This window comes from Fundulus heteroclitus, unplaced genomic scaffold (genome assembly GCF_011125445.2).
Source record: "Fundulus heteroclitus isolate FHET01 unplaced genomic scaffold, MU-UCD_Fhet_4.1 scaffold_58, whole genome shotgun sequence".
In the NCBI taxonomy this organism is placed as follows: domain Eukaryota; kingdom Metazoa; phylum Chordata; class Actinopteri; order Cyprinodontiformes; family Fundulidae; genus Fundulus; species Fundulus heteroclitus.
This window is the reverse complement of record NW_023397011.1, coordinates 278,621-298,736: the sequence shown is the minus strand read 5'-3', so window position 1 is coordinate 298,736 and position 20,116 is coordinate 278,621. Positions and strand designations below refer to the sequence as shown.

The 20,116-nt window shown below is 40.9% G+C and overlaps 1 protein-coding gene across 3 annotated transcripts in view; it reads right to left on the bottom strand.

The window, feature by feature from the left end:
* Positions 1-20,116, bottom strand: part of mthfr (methylenetetrahydrofolate reductase (NAD(P)H)) — a 94,335-nt gene that overhangs the window by 34,250 nt on the left and 39,969 nt on the right. For 2 of the 3 annotated variants that reach the window (XM_036133128.1, XM_036133129.1), the window contains one exon: positions 5,097-5,335. In XM_036133128.1, coding sequence (XP_035989021.1) covers positions 5,097-5,335 — 239 coding nt within the window. Of the gene's footprint in view, positions 1-5,096; positions 5,336-16,583; positions 16,792-17,374; positions 17,604-20,116 lie in introns of those variants that run through there. The other variant, XM_036133130.1, reaches the window with a different exon arrangement.

Genomic DNA, 20,116 nt, shown 5'->3' with positions numbered 1-20,116 from the left:
AGCTATGGATCCCAGCCCCAAGGTCACGACAACCTGTCTGCATTTCTAACAAATTTTCCCCACTCAGCGACACACACGCTGAGAAGCCGACTCTGGTGATTGGCAGCTCCATAGTCAGAAATGTGGCATTAGAGACACCAGGGACCAAAAAAATCCACAAATGCACAAAAAAATCCAAGAACACACAGGACAAGATCCACACATCCACAGTTTGATTCATGCAAGCACATAAAATCCACAAATGCACAAAAAATCCACGCACACACAGGACAAGATCCACACATGCACAGCTCTGGTCTTTAAACTTCACTGCATTTGTATGTGGATTTTTGAGACTCTCCTCGCCGTCTCAGGATTCACACAAGCCTTTTTTAAACAGAGAATGGTTTGCAACCAATCAGAAGCCTACCTTGTATAAGCCAATCAAAGGAAAGTACTCCAAGTGGGGTGACTTACTCATAAGCCAATCACATTCAACCTGTTCAGGAAGCGTGTAGTATGAGCACAATACGCTTTCAGACCTCAGCACGGATTCTGACCACGTCAGTGGAGCGGTAGGTAAAACATATAACTTGATATGCTTAGCTTGTTGTCTGCTTGGTATGATACTTTGTTTTATTATTAATTTTAATTGGTTTATTAGTGCAACTGCAGCACAGTTCCTAAGGGATACAGAGAAAGAGATAGTTTCATGTCAGGCTTCAGCGGGCAGCAGCCGTTTTTCTCCCTCTCTCTCCGCAGGTGGTTCCTCATGAGCGGGGAGGCGCTGAGAAGCAGGTGTCCGCCTCCACCCTACATCCTCGCAGCCTACGTCGAAAGCCACCTTTCTGCTCCCTTCAAGTCGCTCCGGATCTGCGCGCAGCGCTCCTTGGTCTCTGAGCTCCCAACGTCTAACTCCACGGGCTTCTTCCGTCTGACCTCCAGCCGGCCTGCAGTGATTCCCCGCGAGATCTCATTGGCCTTGCCGTTACCTGCCGTTCCCCTGTGCCCTGACAATTCGGCTCTGACACCCCTGTCTCGCAAGCCGGCATCTCTCTGGCGGATAGCGCAGTGAAGTTGGATATTAAAGCTCCGTCTCATGGGGGACTGCCAGACGTTCCCAGCAAACCCTCACAATACGTTTGGGCCTGCCAGGTCTGACTGGCACCATAGGAGCAAACTCACCACCAGGTAGTGCTTGGTGGAGAGCTCCGCCCTTCTCTTCACCCGAGTGTCCAAGACATGTGGCCGCAGGTCAGATGAAACGACAACAAAGTCGATCATTGAACTACGGCCTAGGGTGTCCTGGTGCCAAGAGCACATGTGGACACCCTTATGCTTGAACATGGTGTTCGTGATGGACAATCCATGACGAGCACAGAAGTCCAACAGAACACCACTCGAGTTCAGATCAGGTAGGCCGTTCCTCCCAACCACGCCCCTCCAGGTCCCACTATCATCGCCCACGTGAGTGTTTAAGTCCCCCAGTAAAACGAAGGAGTCCCCAGGAGGGGCACTCTCCTGTACCCCTCCAAGGACTCTAAAAAGGGTGGGTAATCTGAACTGCTGTTTGGTGCATAAGCACAAACGACAGTCAAAACCCGTCCCCCCACACAAATGCAGAGGGAGGCCACCCTCTCGTTCACCGGGGTGAACCCCAACGTGCAGGCACCGAGGTGAGGGGCAGCAAGTATGCCCACCCCAGCTTGCTGCCTCTCACCAGGGGCAACTCCAGAGTGGAAGAATGTCCAACCCCTCTCAAGGAGACTGGTTCCAGAGCCAGAGCGATGCTTCGAGGTGAGCCCGACTATCTCTAGATGGAACCTCTCAAACTCGCGCACTAGCGGGGAAATGTAGGCAGCGGCAAGAGCTGCTATAGACGGCGATTTGCCGCCGTTGACCGGCTACTTTTGACTACCCTGTGAAGGATGTGTTAACATTTTAAAGTCTCAAAGCAGAACACTATAGGACCTTCCTGGAGCTACTTCCGGTTAGCAACATGCTAGCCGTTAGTGCCTAACAGGGTTGTGTTAAATATCAACAGGAGTTGGTGCTCATTGACGTTTGTTCAAATCATCCACTAGGAAGTGGCTAAAAAAAAGGGGGGGAATGTTCAAGGTCACGAAAAGTCATGTTGAGATTGGGGTCCTTCAGTAAGAGAGTCTCACCAAATCTGAGGCCAAAACGCAACATTTGACCAAAAAGTGGTGTGTCAATTCCCATAGGTTGGTGGCACTAATAAGCCCAAATAAGTTGTCTCTGGGCCTCCTGCCGGGTCCTGTTTGGGTGACCGGCCCAATGGCAATATTCATCCAAAATCAAAAAGTGAAAAAATATGTAAAATTCCCCTTAAAATGAGAGAAAGAGGGCGAGCAAAATGTCAAGTGAGCGACAAAGAAAGAAAGAGGGTGAGCAAGAGGTCAAGCAATCGCGAGAAAAAGAAAGAGGGCAATCGAGAGGTCAAGCGAGACAGAAAGAGAGAGAGAAAGAGGGCTAGCGAGAGATTGAGAGAGAGAGAGTAAGAGAGAGCGAGTGTGTGCGTGCGTGTCTAATACATGGGCCACATACTCCATCCATTCATTCATAATTAGACAGGTGCACCATTGCTATGGAAACTCACTGACATGCAGCTGCAGCACAAAGGTCCCCCCTTCTTTCTTACTTTCCTGTTCTCTGTTTAAACCGTGAAAAAACGTTAGCCTGAACAAGTCCAAATATCTCTGCAACCGTGCGACCTATCGACCTAATTCTTGGCTTGTTTTTTTTTTCAGAACGGATAGGGGAACAATAATATACCTATTTTTCTTGCAAATATTGTAATAACTTGTTGTAACTCAAAAAGTACAAGAGACAGCAAAATAATTATTTCACTGTGAGTATCAGCAGCCTTTGGAGAACAATAGTGATTATTTTTATGCTTGTACAAAAATCAGTGTAGGTGTGGCGACGATGTAAAAAAGTGGATAATTTTGAATGATATTTGTCTGAAGCTGTTTCAGCGATTTGCTACTCTTGAACAAATTGTTCCTACAGCAGAACGTTAAAAGTTATCCAAAAACTCCTTATTTGTGAGTGACAGAAGTGTCTGAAGATGAATCTCTGCAACGGTCATGTCTGTACATCCAACAATTCAGGAAAGGCGATGATTCGAAAACAGGTGTCGTTTTGGCCTGTGGACTTTTCGGCACTCTGGGGCGATTTGCGAAAGATCTACAAATACCACAGCAATGACGGCTACATTTTCCGAATCCAGACAAAAGTACCTACGTTTTGGTGTATAATTTATGTGGATAAAGTGAAAATTGAGTGTGTGAAAAGAAATTGTTCAGAGAAGTAGAAGTTAAAAAAAGCTAGAGGGTACACTCTAGCTGATCTTCTTAGCAACAATTGCAACACATGTATTTTCTGAAAAATCACAAACATGCATTTTTTTGCAAAAATTTTTTTTTGCAAAAAGATTTTTAAAGGGATTTTTACATGAATTATATAAAAATTGCAAAAGATATGACAAAGCTGAACTATTTGAAGATAGCTGAAGGATATGTGAACATTTTAAAATTTGAATGAAGTTTCTAGCTGAAAGTAGGCTTAAGCAGTAAGCTGTAAAAAACCACAAAAAATTAAATATTTTAAAAAATTATAAAAGCTAGCATTACCATGAGTCATAGCAGTATTGTCGTGAACGAGCTGAATGTTTTGATACCAAAAATGTTGAAATCAGTTGAGGTATGCTGAAGTAGTTAGATGCCGAAAAACATCCGCAATAAACGTCCGCAGCTAACAGAAACAGAGCGGATACTGGAGACTCAGACATTGACATACTTAGATTGGGCAGGATGACTGGTTATGGGTAAATATAGTATGATATTCTTCACCAAAGTGATGCAAGGAAATCTGATGTCATACTGTACATGCCCTTGTAGGGGTCTACACAATTTGTTATATAGTGTTTCTGTGACAGATGATCGGGGCTCTCGCTTCCGGAAATCTACTCGTATCACTCTGTTGTATGTATGAGAGTTCCCAGTACTGAAGCTGTAAACATCCCTCTGCCTTTTTTAGATTAAATATGTTAAAATATAGTATTCTGTTTCGAGCGTCATTCCTTCAAAACCTTTATGTAACAAGTTCTTCTTTCAAGGGAAAACAATCGAAGGTTCACCAGGTTGTTCAACTGGCAGCAGGGCGCGGTAGCTTCTAACACCTCTATTTGTAGCATCATTACAGCAAACCTTTACAGTAAAAAAACATATCCAGGTGTAAAGCGCTCTGAGCTTGAAATAACAAGGACTTGTTTTAGAAACATTAAAGGAGCAATAAGTTAAATTTCACCACTAGGTGGCTGTTGCACCCTGTCTGTACGTTTAAAACAAGTTGTGTGGCAAGCCAAGCCTCTCCCACTCCAAAATCTAAGCACCAGAACAGTTATACGGTGCAATTTTACATTTTATATAAAAAAGAATGGTATGTACGCACAAGTCTACAAGACTGTAACAACAACAAAAAAAACATTTGACTTTGATGCTGTTACTCACCTGCTTTTCTGACCAACCCATTTCTGGAGAAAAGCTAGCTTTGAGTCAAACTGGAGCTGCTTCTACTCTCCAAATGCTCTCCACCTTGGAAACATGAGGCCAATGTTAACTGTCGTTTTGTCTCTTTCCTTTTCCTGCCAACTTCTTTGCCAAAGACAAATGTTTTGTTTTTTTGTGGTAATGGGTCCTGATGATCTGTAGGTCAGTAGCATTTTATGAGGAGGGAGGGGCAAAGCCCTGAGTGGCAGCTATTAACATGCACGTACATGCACAAAAGGCCGTCATGGCTTTGTAAACAAGAGACTGGAGAACATCACAGAGAAATGGTGTGTGACATCATACTAAATTACATCTAAAAAGATACCGTTATTTCTTCACAATTTTTTTTTAGTTCTATCTAAAATAATGAAATTCTGCTTATTGCTCCTTTAAAGCCTCCTCCTTAGAGGGATGCAGAAAAAAAAAAAAAAGTGGCTATTTCTGACCTACTTTTAAGCCGTAACAAAATGGGCATGGCTCTACTAGACAGCAGGGATCAAAAATTTTATACCACGTGTGTAAATGCTGTGTCAGATGCCATACCTCCTCTTAGAGCCATGATGTTCTTGAGGCCAAGATGCTTTGCTTTAGCCAGATAGCCTGTGATCTTCTCCCTGGTTTGGTTGCAACAGGTTAGGTGGAGGACACTCTCGAGGCCACAGTAGTTTACTGCTGTACTAGCAATCATCATGGATGAGGTCTCTTTGTCTGAGCCTGGGTCTCCTGCTGGATGCCAGGTGACATCAATAAAGAGGGGCCCTCCAGAGCCCATACGGTCAAATCTGTTACATAAAAAAATGCATGAAAGAAAAAAGCTAAAATAATGTAAACTGTTAAATTCCTGGCCAAGTCTGATCAAAGATGCGACTCTAATATCTTAAGTGCTCTAAACAAATAGATGCAAGTTTTCTAAAGTATTTTTTTTCGGATCTTTCACTAATTTTTTGGTCTGAAGAATTGCATAATGGGTCGCATACGCTGCCTTGCAAAAGGATTCAACTCCCTTGGCTTTTTTCTTGTTTTGTTGCCTCACAAACAGGAATTAAAATGGATTGTTTAAGAGTGTGCACTATTTAATTTACATAACATGCCTACAGCTTTAAAGATGTATAATTGTTTTATTGTGAAACAAAGAAATAGGACAAAATCAGGGCTGCAACGACTATTATCGTATGATTAATCGATGAATCAGATGACAAAAAAAAAAAGCTTATTTCCACTTCTTTTTTCCAAAATAGAACATTTGGACTGACAGAGCTAATAAGCACACAAAAACAAGTTCCTACTTAGGTGTTCTATTACAATAATATTTGGTAATAAATAATTTTGCTTCAAATAAAATTTATGTTGACGAGATGTTACGTCAATCATCTAATAGTGAATGGTGTCTATCTAAACAGCGATTTAACACAACAAAACTGAAGCTTTAAAACTGGTCTCAAATGCGGTTTGGCTGAACTTCATCTGCATCTAGGGGAAAAAAATTGTATAACAGTGCAACCAGTGCAAAAACACTACTTCTGACAATCAAATAAGCCAACAGTCCATTTCATAGACTGTTTCAACACAAGCTGTATTTTATGTAAATAATAAATGCTACATTTGTCCTTGTATATTTTACTTTCAAGAATGTTTATCCTATAAGTTTTTTCAAATTTTTCTTTGAAGAATCAAAAAGGTTGTTAGATATTTAATCATTTGTATTTCTTCTGAGGGTTTTACATTTTTGAGGATGTTCTTTAGGAATGCTTATGTCTTGTGTTTTCTGTGTTTTTAATTTGGGTCTACCTCTTATCATTCTGAGTGTCTCACAAAAAGTTAATTAAGGTTACACAACGACAAAGACTTTTGATTCTTGAAAAGTTAGTTTAGAGCCCTGCTCCTCTCTGCCATACAGTACCTTCACTCAGACTTTGCCAGCAAATTAAAACTTAGGGCTGAGAGGGTTGGTTTATGATCCATAATCCAATCAGCGTCCATCTGCACACTTGTTATGATTAACTAATGAACTTACAGCCCTGTGCAGAAGATTTTGAGATTATCATAGTTTCTTCCTGCTCTCTCAACAGCAACAGCATTAGTTCTCAACCACTCTCAGAAGGTGATGTTAGGGTGATGATATAGACAGCAGAATTCCAAACCAAAGCTAGTTTATTGAGGGTTTTCTGTGGGAGAGCATAGGAGAGAGTTACAATTGTCAAGACGGGAGGTGACTAGGCTATGAAAAAGAACAGAGGAGTGGGGACTGAGGCAAAGATGAAGGCGGCTTATGGAGCAAAGGTGATAATAAACAGAGTGAATTATGTTACTAAAGTGAGACTGATAGGAAAGGGTGCTATCGAAGATGATGCCAAGACTGGAGATTGAGGAACTGTAAATAGTTAAATAAAAGTTATTGGCCTTAGAGAGCGCTGAATTGGTACCACTAAGAAGAATTTCTATTTTCTCAAAACTGAGTTTAGGAAAGTTTGCAGTGAACCAGAAGTTAATAGAGAGGCAAGAGGAGAGGTGAGAGGGGGGTAATGTGGTGGATGGTTTGTAGGGTAGGTCTAAGCTGGCTGTCATCAGCATAGGACTGAAACTTGATATTAAAGTGATGAATGATGGAGCCAGGGGGAGGAGAGAAATAATATAAAGGAGTGGGCCAAAGACAGAGCCCTGGGGACACCAGAAGTAACTGAAGAGTGATTGAATGAAAGCCTTTCAACTGAATGATCCAGTTAGGTATGAACAGAACCAGGAGAGGGGTGTACCTGCAATGCCGATAGAAGAAAGTCTCTGGGAAGGAGGGAGTGTGAAATGGTACGGAATGCTGCACTCAGATCAAGAAATATCAGGAAGGAGAGAAGGTTGGCGTCAGCGGCCAAGAGAAGATCTTTGGTGATTTTAATCAAGTCTGTTTTGGTGCTATGGTGTGGACGAAAGCCGGACAGGAACTGCTCATGTATATTATTGGTGGTAAGATGGATGTTAAGTTTAGAGGCAGTTATATTTTTGGGGAATTTATTAGATAAATGGAAGGTGCAATATGGGGGCAAAGGTTATTAAAATTATTAGGGTCAGAGTCAGGTTTCTTTAAAATTGGAGTTATGACTGCAACTGTAAAGGCAGTGGGAACAGTTCCAGTTATCAATGAATGAATGATAGTTATAATGTGTGGGAGCAAAGAGAAGAGGCAGTATTTAGCAGGGGATTAAGGAGACAGGTTAAAGACTTTATCCTTAACCTTAACCCTAACAAGAGCTGGAGATGATATTTGAGATGCCGGCCATGTCCGGAAGGGCAAAACAGCTGAAAGGACTATTATAAGAGATGGGAGGGGCTCAAGAGACGGGGTGGAAGGAACAGCATAGCTGAGGCTAAGAACAACACCAATAATTTTGTCATATGAGAGCAGGGAGATGCACGTGTCAATAGAATACAGGTGAGGGGGAAGGGAATTCGATGGTCCAGTTATCTTCTTAAATAGTGAGAAGATGGTCCTAGAGTTTCCGAGGTTACTATTTCACAGGTTGGAGTAATAGCTGGATTTGACCATTTTGACTTTTTTTCTGTAAAGATGGTGGGTTCTGTACATGTTGATGTGAAATATTATCCCAGTTTTCTTTTGGAGGCACTCTAGTTGACGTCCTTTTTCCTTAAGGATCCAAATTTAGGGGTAAACCAGGGAGCAGAATGGCAAAAGGTGATGGAGCGAGATTTAATTGAAGCAAGGGAATTAAGAATATCATTAAAAGTAGCACCCAGATTGTCAGGGGGATAGAAGGAACAAAGGACCAATTTGTTAATAAGTTGAGAGCAAATGTCTGGGTTTATGTTTTTAATGTCATTGTAAGATATATGGTTAGGTGATTTAATGATTGTTGGAGATGATGAGGCAGAAAATGAAAGTAAAAAATGATCAGGAACCGGGAATTGTTCAGTAGAAATGTTGTCCGGGGTCATGCTGGGCCAGCAGATTAAGTCCAATGTGTGTCCTTTAACATGAGTCAGAAAGTTAGAGAATAGATTAAAACCATGGCTGTCAAGACATGATAAAATGTCTATTGTAAGAGGATGACTTTTACTGTCCATGTGAATATTGAAGTCGCCCAATAGGGTAACATTTGGGGCAAGTGTAATGAGATAAGAGAGGAGGGAGAAGCAGTCACAAAAAAAGTCCTTGTCCTTAGGGGGACGGTAGAAAGTTGCAATGACAACAGGTGATGAATCAGGCAGCATGCAGGCAGTGAATTCCATGGACCTGATGGAAGAAAGAGAGACAGGAATATATCTCCATTTCTCATGGTGAATAATTGCAAAACCTCCCCCATGACTGTGACCTTGGAGTAACCTTGTTAAGCATGCTGAAGTCATTTTGTTGTTGCCAGGCTTCCGTGAGACATAAAAAAATCCATGTTATTTTTGACAAGGTAAATGATGTCGAGTCAAGAGAGAGACGATCGACATGCACATTGATGGAGTTCCAGAGGGAGAGGAAGGCAAATCCACAAATCAGTTTGTTGAAAACTTGTTTAGAAAAGAAGAGCTGATTGAGAAGGGGACAGACGCTCACATACAATGAATACACAGCTCACTTATGCCCTCTGTGGGTGCAACTCCTCACTCAATAGTGGTAAACTTCCTCCAATTTAGAATGAAAGTCCTGAGAAACGCATGGCGAAAGAAGTTATACATACAAGATAAAGTCCTATCCTTTGACCATGGTTACACGTCAACATTGGTACAGTAAAGCTTATAAGGAGATGAAAAGTACACTAAAAGAGAGGCATCTGATTCCAATCCCCTTACATGAAGGACACAGGTCCACAGAACTACAACACTCCACGAGAAGGCGCCTGTTAGTTGTAATGTCGGGGGACAGAGGTAGATGAACCCCGACAGCAAGGAGGGTTGAACCGGTAGTACCCTACCGCTGAGCGAGCACTTCTCGATCAGCGATAGGGTACTTCACCATGGCAATGGGATGCACAATGACTAGCTGACTCTACTTTTTGGAAGTAATCTGACATGGACTGGAATGAGTGAAACTGATGACAAGGTTCTTACTGGTTTTAGGAGGGGGGCTTCAGAATGAGGCTTTCCTCCTCATACTTCATTGGGACTGAAAACCCAGTGGGTATTATATCTACCTACTTTGGGGAGTCTCCTTCTGTTTATATGCAAGTTGTTTTTCAGTTCGATGTTGATGTTCACAGCTGAATTCTGAGGTGTAGGTTTGTGGAAGAGAAACCTTTTGTTTGTTTTTTTGTACAATGACACAGAAACTTCAAGTATTGTTACTTATCAACAGGCTGGGCAATCCAATTAAAAGAGCCAAGGTTACAACCAAACTGAAGTAGCTGTAAACTCATCGCTCATCTCAAGAGACTGATATATTTTTTTAAATTGAGTACAGAAAAACATTTTATAGCTCCTACACCTGTAGGCGCAAACGAGGTGTAGCAAGGTGGAGAAAATGTTCTAGTTGGCTTGTAGGGAGATGCCTCCATGACCATCAGGTATTAAATACAGTTCAAGCTTTCATTGGTCTAAGAGAAGAAATTTTAATTTTCTTCAACAAGACTGATAACTAAATTTCAGAAACAAGTTTAATATTTTACATTTTCTTTAGGAAGATTCGGTTATTGTTTGCCTCAGGGACTAAGCCTATCAATACAAATGATCAAAAACCAATATGATGTCTTGTCTCAGTGTGATGGTGTCCTCGTGCATCTGTGCATTAATAATTTAAACACATTTTATAATAAACCTTTTGATACAAGAATGTAGTAAGTGACAAATTGCAATGAAGACATTTTATACACATTCATATTTTTATAAATTGTAAAATACAAGAAATTTTAAGTATGCCATGTAAGAACTGAAAAAAATAGATGATTTAGTTTGTTTTCTTACAATTACATTTACTTTTTAAAATCTGTGTTCACTATCCAATCTAATTTTAATATAAAACAAAAATATGAGTCAGCTTTTTACCCCTATTTATCAGCAACAGATGATTGAATTATTTTTTTTAATGAAAGTAAATATAGCAAGCGTTTTAGAGGAGAAGACCCAACCCAAGTTAAGTTGAGTTCCTCAATTCAGATATTTAGCTGATGTCGAGTGATTATGGCCTGTAGAGATGTGTGACCCCAGCTTTTGACCAAAGAGAGGCTGGGATTCATTTAGAAAGGATCCATGGACTTTTTGGACATGGACTGGTCCGAATTGCCGGCAGTAAGTCGGACTCCTTTCCGGTGAGAGTTGGACTCCGCCAAGGTTGCCCTTTGTCACCGATTCTGTTCATAACTTTTATGGACAGAATTTCTGGGCGCAGCCAAGGTGTTGAGGGGATCCGTTTTGGTGGCCTTAGGATTGCGTCTCTGCTATTCGCGGATGACATGGTCCTGTTGGCTTCATCAGGGCGTGATCTACAGCTCTCACTGGAGCGGTTTGCAGCCAAGTGCGAAGCGGCCGGGATGAAAATCAGTGCCTCCAAATCCGAGACCATGGTCTTGAACCGGAAAAGGGTAGAGTGCCTCCTCCGGGTTGGGGAGGATGTGCTGCCCCTTGTGGAGAAGTTCAAGTATCTTGGTGTCTTGTTCACAAATGAGGGGAAGATGGAGCGGGAGATCGACAGGCAGATTGGTGCGGCGTCTGCTGTGAAGCGGGCGCTGTACCGATCCGTTGTGGTGAAGAGAGAGCTGAGTCAAAAGACGAAGTTGAGGTGGCTCGGGCATCTGGTTAGGATGCCTCCTGGACGCCTCCCAGGTGAGGTGTTCCGGGCACGTCCCACCGGGAGGAGGCCCAGGGGAAGACCCAGTACACGCTGGAGGGACTATGTCTCTTGGCTGGCCTGGGAACACCTTGGGATTCCCCCGGAGGAGCTGGCCCAAGTGGCCGGGGAGAGGGGCGTCTGGGCCTCCCTACTGAAGCTGCTACCCCCGCGACCCGACCCCGAATAAGCAGAAGAAAACGGACGGACAGAGGGACCATGGACCTTTTTTTCAAATCTCAGTGTCACCTTTTTTCTATCAATGTATGCCATATTTGGAAGTGTATTTTTATTAATAAAAAACAGTTATTTCAAAATCAGTCACTTTCAGATGAGTTTGTGTGAGTTTGATCTGTTCAGTGGGCTTGTATTGTTTTGTTAAACCCTGTAATGTGTGATCTCTCCTCTAGTGGCTGATCCATTATCTTTCAGTCATAAAGCAAAATGATACTGGAACCAGTCTGTTGCTGTGGAAGCCAGTCTTTTCATAACGAGGGGGGAGGTGAGCATGTTTTAGTTTTCCCCATCTTCAGCTGTTCTAAAGAAATGTTTTAGCTGCTGCATACTGTCTGTAATCTTTTTGTTGTCTATTTTTTAGCTCCTTGCACCATCAGGAACGCATCTATTGATAATGATAACATTACTAAGAAGATTATGAAGAAGAAGAATACTGAAATTAAGAAGGAGGTGATGGGGAGGAGGAAAACAAGAACCCTATATGGAAAAATGTATGAAGTAGAAAAATACCAAACAGGAAAGAATCAATTTCATGATGAACCACAAAACAGTAACCCTAACCTACTTAAACATTTGGAATAAATTCCTGAAAATGAGAAACATTTTCTGGAGTGCCATTATGAGGAACTTTGACTTGGTTTATCTCCAAAAATGTACAGTATAATGATGAAATATGTATTCTGGTTATAGTATAGGTGACCCTTGAACATAATGTTAGTGCCAATACACATGAGACAGGCCTCTTCACTTTCTATTTTTAAATCTGCTCTGAAAACACACTTTTTCTCATTAGCTTTTGGCATTGCGTAACAAGGCTCACTTTATCCATTTTATTCAAGTTTCTTACCACATCTTTTAAGTGTTTTTGTGTCCTCGGTAACACTTTATAATAACTGTTACAACTAGTAAATAGATAATTGTAAACTGTTAATTATTGAGTTATTAATCACTTAAGTGTTTGTTAATAGTTTGCTAAGCCTTTATAACTGACTTATAGATAGTTAATAGACCATTAATAAACTGTTAATTACTTACTAATAACTTGTTAAGTATCAGATAGTTTATATATGTTATTGGGACGTGATTCTAAAGTTGCAACTATTCCACCTTTATTAACTGCTGGTAAATGAGGAATAGCTGCAACTTTAGAATGACGTCTCAATAACATACATAAGCTTATAACTAATACTCAACAACTACATTAACTCGTACTTTACAGATTACGTGTTAATAGTTTTTGAACCATCTACCAATACCAGTGAAACTTTGTAGAACAGCAAACGGGTGAAACAAGTTCAAGGTACAGAAATCTGATGCAATTTCTTTTTAATGAAACACACATACTGAGCCATCACTTGGCAGAACAGTATACAAACCCATGAGGTTTGGGCACCTTTTGTGCAGGACATGAAAAGAAAAGTAAATCAATATGAACATGTCTTAGCACAACCTGGACCTGCTATACTCAGTGAAATCGACCCAAGCCACAACTGAACTTCTATTCAATTCAATTCAATTTTATTTATATAGCGCCAATTCATGAAACATGTAATCTCGAGGCACTTTACAAAGTCAAAATCACTCATATTATACAGATTGGCCAAAAATTTCCTATATATGGGAACCATTTGATTGCTTCAAAGTCCCGACACGCAGCATTCACTCCTGGAGAACCGTATAGCTACAGGGAGAGTAGTCTGCATTGTCCATGGCTTTGCAGCAATCCCTCATACTGAGCAAGCATGAAGCAACAGTGGAAAGAAAAACCACCCATTAGCGGGAAGGAAAAACCTCCAGCAGAACCGGTCTCGGTATGAACGGTCATCTGCCTCGACCGACTGGGGGTTACAGAAGACAGAGCAGAGACACAACAAGACAGACCAAAAATCACAGAAGCACACATTGATCCAGTAATCTGTTCTACATTAGATGGTAATAGCGGGTGATCTGTCTTCCCTGGATGATGTCACAGTTAACAGAACGTCAGACCAGGTGTACCTACTATGAAGAAAAAAGAGAGAGAGCAAAAAGTTAAAAGCTGAAATGACAACAGTAATTTCAATGTAATGCAATGCAAAACTGGAGAACAGTAGACTGGAGAACAGTGGAAATCAGTAGAGTGAGAAAAATAGGCCCTGATGTCCTCCAGTAGCCTAAGCCTATAGCAGCATAACTATAGAGATAGCTCAGGGTAGCATGAGCCACTCTAACGATAAGCTTTGTCAAAAAGGAAAGTTTTAAGATTAGTCTTAAAAGTAGACAGGGTGTCTGCCTCAAGGACCAAAACTGGGAGATGGTTCCACAGGAGAGGACCCTGATAGCTAAAGGATCTGCCTCCCATTCTACTTTTAGAGACTCTAGGAACCACCAGCAGACCTGCAGTCAGAGAGCGAAGTGCTCTGTTAGGAACATACGGGGTAATCACAGCTTTGATATATGATGGAGCTTGATTATGAAGGGCTTTATACGTTAGAAGAAGAATTTTAAACTCTATTCTTGATTTAACAGGAAGCCAACGAAGGGAAGCTAAAATAGGAGAAATATGATCCCGCTTGTTGATTTTCATCAGAACTCTTGCTGCAGCATTTTGGATCAGCTGAAGACTTTGAACTGCATTTTGTGGACTTCCTGATAGTAAAGAATTACAATAGTCCAGCCTTGAAGAGACAAATGCATGGAGTACTTTTTCAGCATCACCCCTGGACAGAATGTTTCTAAATTTGGCGATAATCCTGAGGTGAAAAAAGGAAACTCTGGAAACCTGTTTAATATGGGATTTAAATGACATGTCTTGGTCGAAAACAACACCTAGATTTTTTACTTTATCACTAGAGGCCAAGTTAATGCCATCCAGATTAAGGGTATACTATGCAACCGGGGTTGATTTTCTGGTTTCTCCGTCAAGCCAGGCGCGGTTGTTTTGAGCTTAGCAGACAGGCGAACGCAACGAAAAGTAAAAAAAACGGCAGTACAAACAATGACTAACACAGTGTAAGTATGAACATCAGGGTTTCCCGCAGCGCTATCTTGGCGAGGCGGCGGCCTCGCCAAACTCACGCTACCGCCTCGCCAACATTCAAAAAAATTAATAAAAATGCATATAGTGAATAGCAGGGAAAAAACACATGGAGTTCTCGCCGTAAAGCAAGGCCGACTCTCGCGGTGTTGCACGAGAGTTCTGAACCTGTGTGTGCGGGCCGAGAGCTCTTGCTATTGCAAGTGCGGTATTTCCCCCACAGACCACCAGGGCGGCCGAGAAAACCTTTGTTCGACCTGAAATGACTCATTTAATCATCCAAAACGGTATGGAACACATTAACTGAAAAATGTTGCATAGTATGCCTCTAAGTGATTGATTAAGAAGTTTATTTTTTGAGGACTCTGGTCCAAAGATTAAAACTTCTGTCTTGTCAGAATTTAAGTGCAGGAAATTTAAAGTCATCCAGCTTTTGATGTCATCAAGACATGACTGCAGTCGAAGTAACTGATTGGATTCATCAGGATTTATGGATAAATATAGCTGAGTGTCATCAGCATAACATTGGAAATTAATCCCATGCTGTCTGATAATTTTGCCAATCGGAAGCATACATATAGTAAAGAGAATTGGTCCAAGAACTGAACCCTGTGGTACTCCACAGGTGACCCTAGAGTTTGAGGAAGATTTATTATTACCATGAACAAACTGGAATCTGTCTGACAGATAAGATTTAAACCAGCCTAATGCTTTCCCCTTAATTCCTACAGTATGCTCAAGTCTTTGTAGGAGAATATTGTGATCAACTGTGTCAAATGCAGCACTGAGATCTCACAGGACAAGTATAGACACAAGTCCATTATCTGAGGCCATGAGAATATCATTGGTGACCTTCACCAGAGCTGTTTCAGTGCTATGATGAGCTCTGAAGCCTGACTGAAACTCCTGAAGTAGGTCATTACTTTGTAAATGTTCACAAAGTTGATTAGCAACTACTTAAGAATTTTAGATAAGAAAAGAAGATTAGATATAGGTCTGTAATTTACTGACTCATCTTGATCAAGAGATGGTTTCTTAAGTAAAGGTTTAATAACAGCTACTTTAAAAGCCTGTGGTACATATCCATTTACCAAGGATAGATTAATCATGTCTAAAATAGGACCACTGATCAAAGGGAATACCTCCTTAAACAACTTGGTTGGGATTGGGTCTAGCATACAGGTAGAAGGTTTAGATGAAGCTAAAATTTTAGATAGCTCAGAAAGCTCTACTGCTTCTAAACAGTTCAAACACTGCACAGGTTCTAAAGATTCCTCCAATGCTGCCTCACTTACTGAGGACGAGGTAATCATGTTTGGGAGGATGCCAATTATTTTATTTTTAATGGAATCAATTTTATTTATGAAGAATCCCATAAAATTATTACTGCTAAGAGCTAAGGGAATGGATGGATCAAAGGAGCTATGACTAAGTTTGGCAACTGTACTGAAGAGAAATCTAGGATTATTTTTGTTCTCCTTAATTAATGAGGAAAAATATGCTGCTCTAACTCTGCGAAGGGTCTTGTTATACAACAATAGACTCTCCCTCCAGATTAGGTAGGATTCCTCTTGGTGTGTAGAGCGCCATTTTCTCTCCAATTTCCTAACATTGTGCTTCAAGGAACGCAGCTCTGAATTAAACCAGGGAGCCAGCTTCCTGTGAATAATCACCTTCTTTTTCAAGGGAGCTACATTGTCTAATGCAGAACGCAATGACAAAGTCATACCGTTAACAAAGACATCTATTTGTGAATGGGAAGAAACAACATTGCTGCTATCTGCAGGGTATTTCTGCAATACTGACTATATATATATATATATATATATATATATATATATATATATATATATATATATATATATATATATATATATATATATATATGTGTGTGTGTGTGTTTGTGTGTGTGTGTGTGTGTGCGCGCGTGTGTGTGAGAGAGACAGACACTGTAATGTCTACATGCCTGAAAGGCATGAGGGATGCAGACTTGTTGCCTTCCACTATTTACACTTACCTTTCTGCTTGCCATGTTGCCTTTTTTTCTTCTCTTTTTTTCTTCCTCTTGTCCTTTTTCTTGAGACTTATGGTGGGGCTTCTTTTCCTTCTTGCGTCTTTTCTTCAATTTCTTCTCTGAATCTGAAGAATCAATTGTTGAGGATGAGGAGCTGGATGAAGAGGATAAAGAGGAGCTGGATGACATAGATGATGTGGAGTTGGTTGAACTGGAGGATGGAGAGAAAGAAGATGCACCAGGTGACGGGATGGCTGAGGAAGATGTGTCAATTGTATGAGGTAAGGTCACTTCCAATATAAACTTGTACATAAAAGGATAGTTGTGTCCATATTAGTCAGAAGTTGTGCATAACAAACATTTGTAAAATCATAATTTAAATCGCATTCAAAAGATACAACATACGGTTTGAATAGTTACAACTTCAATAACTAATAAATACAAATTTCAAGTTTAAATTTGTGCTTTATTCTTCATGAACACAAACAGCAGCGGCTGCTTGAGAATACAGATTTTTTTCTTTGAGAATACGAATTCACAACAGTGGTCTGACGTCACGGTTTCCAAGGCTGGTTAATGGAGCACAGAGTGCGAAGATAGGAGCCGCGCATGTGCTCTTCAGACTGACCATCTCTGAATGCACTGTGGCTGCAGATTCATTCCAGACAGCGCAAACAGAGCTCACAGTGGTAAGTTAAACACTCCCTTTTCTGCTGCTGCTGTTCTTCAAAAGTACGTTTTCAGATCGTTTGACTGATACTTTGTCAGTATCCCAAAGTGTTAAGCCAACTTACTTTGACCAATTTGTTGGCAGGGGGAGTCTCTTTCCTTAGTCAGGTCAGTTTTTTTTCTTTGAGTGTGTGCTGCTTCTTCTTGGCCTCACGAAGCTTTAGCTGCTTCTTCTTAATATGCAAGTATGCTGTTGGAGCCACAGTTGCCTCAGTATCTGGAATGATAGGATAAATAATTAAAAAAACCAAGTGAAGGTAAAATCAAATAATGAGCAGCTAGCTCTAGATATCTGCCCTGGATCTCTGAATGAGTGAACGTAATTTTATAGCTATTATATATATATATATATATATATATATATATATATATATATATATATATATATATATATATATATATATATATAGCTGGAAGATATGCCCTTTTAATATATCTCAATATTTTTAGGTTCTGTCATGGTATGATACATACCTTGATAATTTGTGTATTCTAAAGTTTAGATGCATATAATCACGGGTATGATCATTCTTGTTTTACTATTTTGCAGTTGTTCCAGACCAAGTTTTACCAGCTAAATCAGTCACTTTACCTTTAAAAAGCAGGAAAAGACACACATTATGCTATATAACATCCATATATAGCTCAGCCTTTATAATTGACAGTGTCAACATTGAATCAACACACACACACAAACACACTTAACACTGGACACTTCACTAGTCGGGCTAATCCTCTTTCTAGCAGGACTTTGTTAACATGCAGTCTAGCTTACCGTTGTCCATATGCACCACATGGTCCACAGGTGTAGTTCGCGCTGTTGACTTCTTTCTCTTCCTCCCGACAGTACCTGGATTTATCTCGTTATTTTGCGCATCGCCACTGGAAACACTGGTATTGCACGTTTTGCCAGACTTTGTATACATTCTTTGAAGTCTATGCTAATACGAGCTGTGCATCAAGAATTTGCCGAGTGAGTGAAAAAGTATTAGTCACTCACGCCACAGTGGTGATACGAGATCATTGACAAGTTGACAACCAACCAATATGATGGAAAAGGCTCCGCCTCCAGCCCGTGAATAAAATTATGATTGGCTTGTTTCATACGTAGTAGGAACACAGACTCGGAAGTTTGTGTGATGTGTTTGGAAAGAACGTAGGAGAAGAAAATAGAACAGCCATTATCAAGTTGTATTGTGATATCGTGGCCAAATAATGCCTGGTTTAGCCACTGAGCTAAGAAAGCTTATTGAAGGCAGAACTAAATGTAAAAGAAGACACAGAGAAATAATCAAATGGATGCTGAAGAAAAGGCTTCTAAGATGGATGAGATGTCAAAAATGCAAACAAGATGAAATTCAAGGAATTAGTTTGTGTGGAAAACTATGCATGGTATGTTTTATATTTATTTTTATTGCCATCCATCCATCCATTCATCGTCTTCTGCTTATCCGGGGTCGGGTCATAGGGGTAGCAGCTTCAGTAGGGAGGCCCAGACGTCCTTCTCCCCGGCCACTTGGGCCAGCTCCTCCGTGGGAATCTCAAGGCGTTCCCAGGCCAGCCGAGAAACAGTCCCTCCAGCGTGTCCTGGGTCTCCCTCTGGGCCTCCTCCCGGTGGGACGTGCCCGGAACACCTCACGAGGGAGGCATCCTAACCAGATGCCCGAGCCACCTCAACTGGCTCCTCTCGACGTGGAGGAGCATTTAATTTTATTGGATGAAATGAAATTAATTTAATTGTTAGCTATTAAGAGTGCACAATATATCATAATTCATGTTTACATTTTGCATGCATCCATCCATTTCCGTCATGCTTGCCCCATGTTGGGGTCGCGAATGGTGCTGGTGCCTATCTCCAGCATTCAATTGGCGAGAGGCGGGGTACACCCTGGACAGGTCACCAGTCTATCGCAGGGCATTGTTAACATTCATTTCTAGAAATTAATATTCAACACTTTTGAAACATTTAACACATTTTATGGAGGGATCTGTTACAAAATATTGGCCAAATATTGGCCAAAAACCATGGCCAAATATTATTAACTTGGAGGTCCTTGACATGAAATGTGTGCTGCTTCTTGGCCTCACTAAGCTTTAGCTGATTCTTCTTAATATGTAAATGTGCTGTTGGAGCTACAGTTGCCTCAGTATCTGGAATAATAGGATAGGATGCTTTAGCCACCTCCATGAGTCATCGCCTGAGTCATCGTTATCTTTGTTTGTATATTTTCAGGGTTTGCAAACACCATAACCACAGAAAGAGGAAACTGAAGAGGTCAATTAGACACAAATCTATGTTCAGCAAGTCAAAGGGATCCCTCTTCAACTGGATGTGCTTTGTGTACAGCCATACACAATGGCAGGCATGCCCAAAGTCCGGCCCCCGGGCCAAATACGGCCCGCGTCCATATTTCCACCGGCCCGAAGCATCCTGTCATAAATTCAGTGATATGTGGCCCGCTAGCGCACTTTCCCGCAGACAACAATACACACATATGATACGCAATAGCCCAGCTGATTGCTGGAAAGATAGTGGATAAATAATTCCATAAAGACCCTATATTAATTTTTTCATGACAGTAAACAGCATAAAGTCAAGTCTTGTTACGGAGAATTGTTTATAACTGCTACACAGTAAGGACTCAGTCATGGTTTCTAAAAAACTGTAAAAGACTGACTGATTTTAGTGATGTGGTTGGTGTAAAATATTGAATAAAATGTTATTCCGCTTGATTGGCTTTATTTTCACTCATATTTAACTTTATGATGTAAATTTCCAAGTGGATCTCCGATATTTTCTCCAGGTG